The sequence below is a fragment of the Chiroxiphia lanceolata genome, chromosome 4 (genome assembly GCF_009829145.1).
Source record: "Chiroxiphia lanceolata isolate bChiLan1 chromosome 4, bChiLan1.pri, whole genome shotgun sequence".
Taxonomy (NCBI): Eukaryota; Metazoa; Chordata; class Aves; order Passeriformes; family Pipridae; genus Chiroxiphia; species Chiroxiphia lanceolata.
In genome coordinates, this window is record NC_045640.1 from 63,079,121 (window position 1) to 63,085,120 (window position 6,000).

At 47.2% G+C, this 6,000-nt stretch overlaps 1 protein-coding gene across 2 annotated transcripts in view; it reads right to left on the bottom strand.

Moving 5' to 3' along the window:
* The window catches only part of PRKG2 (protein kinase cGMP-dependent 2), a 30,566-nt gene extending 25,828 nt beyond the window's left edge, over window positions 1-4,738 (bottom strand). For both annotated transcript variants that reach the window (XM_032685261.1, XM_032685260.1), the window contains exons 1-2: window positions 4,644-4,738; window positions 686-1,192 (exon numbers count right to left, since the gene is read on the bottom strand). In XM_032685261.1, the coding sequence (XP_032541152.1) occupies window positions 686-1,179 (494 nt within the window). In that variant the 5' untranslated portion in view covers window positions 1,180-1,192; window positions 4,644-4,738. The remainder of the gene's footprint in view (window positions 1-685; window positions 1,193-4,643) is intronic.
* Window positions 4,739-6,000: the final 1,262 nt, after the last annotated feature.

Consider the following 6,000-nt stretch of genomic DNA (forward strand, 5'->3'; position numbering starts at 1 on the left):
GATATTTCTGGGTCTTGCAGAGTCTAGAAAGCATAACTAGATTCAAAGAGGAACAAGTAAAATTCAGTTCCTACACCATGACTACCAGAAGCTGGAGGGCAGGAGGAAGCTAAGAGGACAATCACACCATACAAAATATTTCATTGCATTCTGCACCAGACCGAGTTGAAACTGGGCTGACAAACTTTGTGCACAGCTCAGGAACAGTGTCCATCTTGCATTCGAGAGAGCTGAGCTGGAGTCACCTGCTCCTTCCCAAGCCATCTATGCTGTAGGATTAAGAATGAAACCAGGTGAAAGCATCCAGGCACCTTCTCATCAGTGTTCCAGAGGACAGCTTAAGCTGTGAGCACTAGGCAAACCTAGACCTAAGAGGCTTAGGTCTAGCCTAGAAGACGCTTAGGTTCTGCTTAGCTGTCTGCAAAGATAAATCCCAAAGAGACTATAAGAGTCTCATCTAAAATACAGAGCCTACCGACCACTCTTCATCTGAAGTCTGTGGGACACAGATGATTCTTGGTTAAAGAATCATGCAAGCTCAACCTGCATTTCACTACCACAGCAACAAAGCCTATATGAAAAAGATGGTTATTTTAATCTTGATTTATCATGAGAACAGCATATCATTGTGACAGAAGTATTATCCTTGTAACACAATCATATAAGCCCTCTGAAATGAGCTCACCTGGAATCCTTTCGGACCGTTGCTTTTTCAAGGGAAAACATGGCTTTCCTGCTCAAATCATACAGCCGTGTTGTCGGCTCTGCAGATACACCTTCCTTGGCTCCTCTCCTCCTACTGGCAGAAACTTTCAATGGAGAAGGCTGAAGAGAGTGCTCTCCTTGAGTGCTAACAACATCCTGGAGCTTGTTCAACTGTGTACATTTGCTCTGAAGTTCCTTGGTGAGTTCTGCTATGACCTTAGTCTGCATAGCCAGCTGTTCCTGAAGCTCAGCAACATGACTTTGACTGTCTTGCAACTCTTGGTCTTTTCTCTTCAGCTCCTTTTCCAGTTCAAGTATCTTGCTGCAAAGAACATCAGCTTGCCCATTGATCACACTGATGCCTAGGCATGGGTCCATCAAAAACTTATGGTTGGCAGCACAGCCAATAGCGAGGTTTGCTACGTGTCTGTCTGTCTGCCTCAGATGCTTGGGTTTCACTAATCTATTCCCCATTTTGTCCAGAGACCTAGGCAAGAAAATAAATTTGCAGTTTTATTTCGTTCTCCAAGAAGAATAAAAAATAAAATAAAAATCATGGAGTGGCAAACAATGACTTTAGTATTTAACTGGCAGCTGAATTTGCCATATACAACTATAGTAAACACAGTTGATTGCTTTCATCTTTTCCAGTCCTGCAAGTCAGTGTAGTAAAGGGCAAAGAAAAGAGGTAGGTAGGGTACTAAAGACGAAGCAGAAGATCTGATGGCTATCACTTCATTTTTGTGAGTCAGAGATGTGTAAGCTCCTATCAGCCTAACAAAGACAAGACAAACAGCAGAAAGCAGAAAACCTTGCGCTCGACTGCTGAAGCAAGAAAATTGTTGGAGGCAAAAAATAAAAGTTGGGTCACTTCTCCACTGAGGAATAATTATTGAGTACACAGACTAACTTAACCAGTGGCTGCATATCAGCCTGACATAAAGGATATGTGGTTATTAAGAATAAATGTTGAGAATAATTTTGGGCCAAAAAATTAAGGGTTATGACCATAATGATCAGAAGAGGAGTCTGGCTAGCTTGTAACTGTCTCCAAACACGACCGTAGGGAGATGCCCAGGAATGGGTATCAACAGGAATGAGCATATAGGCAGCTTGACTGAAATATTTCCTTGAAATTTCAGATTTTCTGGGCCTGATATGTATTATCTAATTCTCAATGGGCCTCTAATCCTAGCACTTGTCTCATTTCCCTTCCAACCCTTGTAAACTTCTTATCTGCAGGACCTCAGTGAGGAGTTGCACAGGTCTGCTTCTTGCATGAAGAACTACCACCTCCTTTTATTTATTTCTTCCAGTAGAAAACCAAGGATGCCAAAATTAGGAAAAGCCAATTTCATAAAGACTTCTCTCTGTTAATCTCTTCTATATCATTCAGTACATTTCTAGGTTAGTTCTCTACCTGAGCATATGCCTGAATTCTTTCCCAGAATGACAAGCCCTTCCTCATACAGACATCATGCCAAAAGTTTGACAAACCCAGCTGTCTTTTGCTGATTATAAATTCAGGACAGCATAGAGTTAGACCCAACATACCCCTATCAAGGGCAGGCAGTTGGCATAATTTCTGCATCTCAATAGTTTAAAACTGGTTCATATATGTTAGTGTAACAGCTGCTATTGCTGTCAAGGAACAATTATCTTTTTATGGGGAATTACCCCCTTCCATTGGCTACTCATGAAGAGTGACCAGGCAAAAAAAAAAAAAGGTCCTGGACTGCTGAGAACAGCTATGCTCCAAGCACTTGCTGCAAAGAGCAGCCTTCAGTAGATTTGCAGAGACTCATCTTCTTCCTTGGACACCATCTTTGGCATATTTTACTGTATCATTTTAAGAGGAGCAAGGAAGAAGTGCCTGCTGCTTTGGTCAGACTGTATTAAATGCACAAGCTGATGGGGGAAAAAAACTAACATGTTACTTTTGAGACTCTAGTGTTCAACAAACACCAGCCCACTGTACACCAGAACCAGTCTTGGGGAGCAAAGCCTGCCTATAACTCCCATCTGTGCACCACAACAGTGGCAGGTTACAGCTTGGTTCAGCTCAGGCCTAAGGAGAACTCCACCAGGAGAGAAGGAATGAGCTTAGGGCCATATTGTTCAGGCCTTAGCTGCACACAGAGCTTTTTCCAAAACCCCTGACCAGGTTCCTGTCCAATTGTTTTCTGCTATGGCAGAAGACCACAGCACAGAAAATATCTGCCTTTCTTAGATGAAGCACAAAATTGTTTACTTGTACTCTGATTTTTGCCTTATCAATAAGCTATTTTAATAAGTTTTATGAAATTACTGGTGCACTAACCAGGCGATCATGCTGCTATTGTGATCAGGCATTAGTAGGCCCAAAGTAGCTGTTTTTCTGCCTCATGAATGCACTACAACCTTTTCAGGATGAACCAAAAATTATACGCTTTAAGCTAACATCTTTACTATTTCATTGGAACTGGATAAGAACAGGTCCCTGACAAGGTACATTGATCAGACAACAAGAAATAAATTTGAAAGCTTCAGTAAAATTCCTTTACTGGTTAGTATAGCCATACTTCTGACAGATGCACAATTCTGGTTTACAGCCTTCAAAGAGTTAGAATTGAAACAGTTGACAAGGTAACTTACATTGCAAATCTAGATTTCCTTAAAACAGTCTTTCTTCTCAACTCTGTCTTGCTTATTGTGACTTTGCATAATATTTTTCTTTTGTCCCAATTTCCCAGATGCATTTTGACAGCTGGTGCCTTAGCTTTTTAACAGGGTAGTATGTCAGAAATAAAGGCAAACCTGTACTGCACAACAGAATTTAAACAAATTGCACATCAAGGTACCAAACCAAATAACTCTGGAGAGGGACCTATGTATCACTAAACATGGCTTAACCAAAGATCTTAGCTCAGCATGCAACCATATTAAAAAAAAAACAACAAACAAAAAACCAAACCAAAACCAACTTAAACTAAATGTTACAATACAGAAAGTAGAAATGAAGATTATGGGAAACACACCATCACACACAACATGGTAGCATTCTCTGTTACTGCTGTCACTGCAGTGACAGTTGCTGCATTTCAAATAAAGGTTATCACATGCACTTTAAAATTATCTTTATATAGGGCAAGGTGACTGCCCCAGGGCACAGAAAAACCTGCTAACTGGATTGTATCCAGAAACAACAGGTTTACCATGTGATGGTTAAAGTCCCTAAGATATCAACCCCACTAGAGAGAAAATGTTAGGAACTTCTGTCTGCCCATTCCACATGCACAATTAATTGTCAGCATAGAATGGAACGAGCCATCGGATTGGCCACTTGTGCAGGAAAGTCACGACCAAGTATACGGCAGGATTGAAGAAAAGACTGACAGGTGATTTTGTTAATTCAACATTACAGTAGTCAGTTCTAACAGACAACTTAAAACCTTATGCTTCTGAGGTCTGACCAACCTCTACCCACAGCTAATGAGGCAAAGAGCAAAGCCAGAGCATGCACTGTGTTTTACTACAGGGCACCTCACACGCTCTTTCGAGGTCACTGGACAGACGCGGCCAGGGACCGGGCAGAGTCAAAACCCACGCAGGGGAGCCGAGAGCGTCCGCCGCGGGATGCTCACGGGATGCTCAATGGGTGCCTAAGGGATGCTCACGGGATGCTCAATGGATGCTTAAGGGATGCTCACGGGATGCTCAATGGATGCTTAAGGGATGCTTACGGGATCCAGCGCCAGCCGAAACCAGGTCCGCCCCAGGCCCGTGGGGGGCGGGCGCTACCAGGCCAGGACCCCCGCCCGGCCCCCGCCCCACCGGAGCCCGGCATCGCCCCGGGGAGGCCGCAGCTCCTCCGGGCTCCCCCGCAGCCGCTCCCGGCCTCCTCCGCTCCCCGCACGCACCCGGCGGCGCCTCTCGGTGCCTGCTGCCCGGTCCCTCACCTGAGTGCTCAGCCGGCCCCGGGCCCCGATCCAGGACGGTGCTGGGCGGCGGCAGGGACGGAGCGATGCTCCCTTGGAGCCGGGCTGGGCGGTAACGCCGCTCCCTCCCGCTCGCAGCCCGTCACGGGCGCGGGGGGAGAGGGGCGGGGGCGGCGGTGCCCGCCCGTCTCTCCCCCTCTCCTTCCCTCTCTCTCTCTCTCCTTCCCTCCCCTCTTTCCTTCTCTCCTTCCCTCCCTCCTCCGGCGGTGCGGGGGCTGTGGGGGCGCTGCGCTGTCCCCCGCCCAGGGAGGGGCAGGGGCTTGCAAGGCGTGGGGAGCCTCCGGTGCGGTGCCCGGGCTCGGCAGGGAGGCGGACGCCCCGTCCCGGGCGGGCAGGGACAAGCCGGGCTCCTCAATGCATCCCGCTTGGCACAGAGGTAAATGCAGGGCCCAGCTCGGGCCGTGCTGACAAGTGTTTGCCCTGCTTGCTTTCCGCTGCCGCATGGATAGGTCTTGGCATGACTATCGGGCACACAGCTGTAGAGATCTTGCAGCCTTTGTGATCTGCAGCTGACCCTTAGGCACCAGTACGCAGCCCTCCTGCAAGGAACCCGCTCGTGTCCCGGGGTGTGTCCTCACTCAGGCTGGAGCACCACGGCTCACCCCGGCGTGGAGCATTGCCTCTGTGCTCAACACTGACTCTTGGCAGAGTACAGGTTTCACAAGGGCTGTTCTCTCCTGTGCATATCTTTATGTTGATTCAAAACATCTGCCTTCAAATCAAGGCTTGCTAGGCACAAGCAGCCTGACAAAACAACGGTGAAAGGATTTTGTAACAGGCTGCATGCACATCCCTCCTACTGATGCTGTCAAGCAAACTTAGTCTAACCCCAACCTGTAGCCTCTAGGACACTGACTCTCCAATTTTCTCCTCTACGCTTACCATCTCCATTTGAGGCTCTCTTTCTTTACATTGACCCCAAATTCTTTCCTGACCCACAGTTAAGAAAACTTCCCTGTCTGACCATCTGGGAGCCACTCTGGCAGTCACACTCACACCACCCCAGGCTGTCACTGCTGGGACTGAAGCCCCTTCACAGCAGATGCCTCCAGTGACCCAATGGATGCCCCGCTTGACTCCCTGCACACCCCACACTCATGCAGTCAGACAGGTTTCCCATAGCAGAGTCCCAGATGTCTTAAATAATTTAATGGTGGTACAGCAACACCGTAACAGCTCTAGCTGCTGCCTCTGGGGAGGGACCCTCAACAAAGGAGTCACAGGGCTTTTATACCCTTACAGTCAGTGCAATGATTCCTCAAGTGCTCTTCACACTCCTTACATGTGCCTCTTGATCTGGGGTCTTATTGTTTATTTG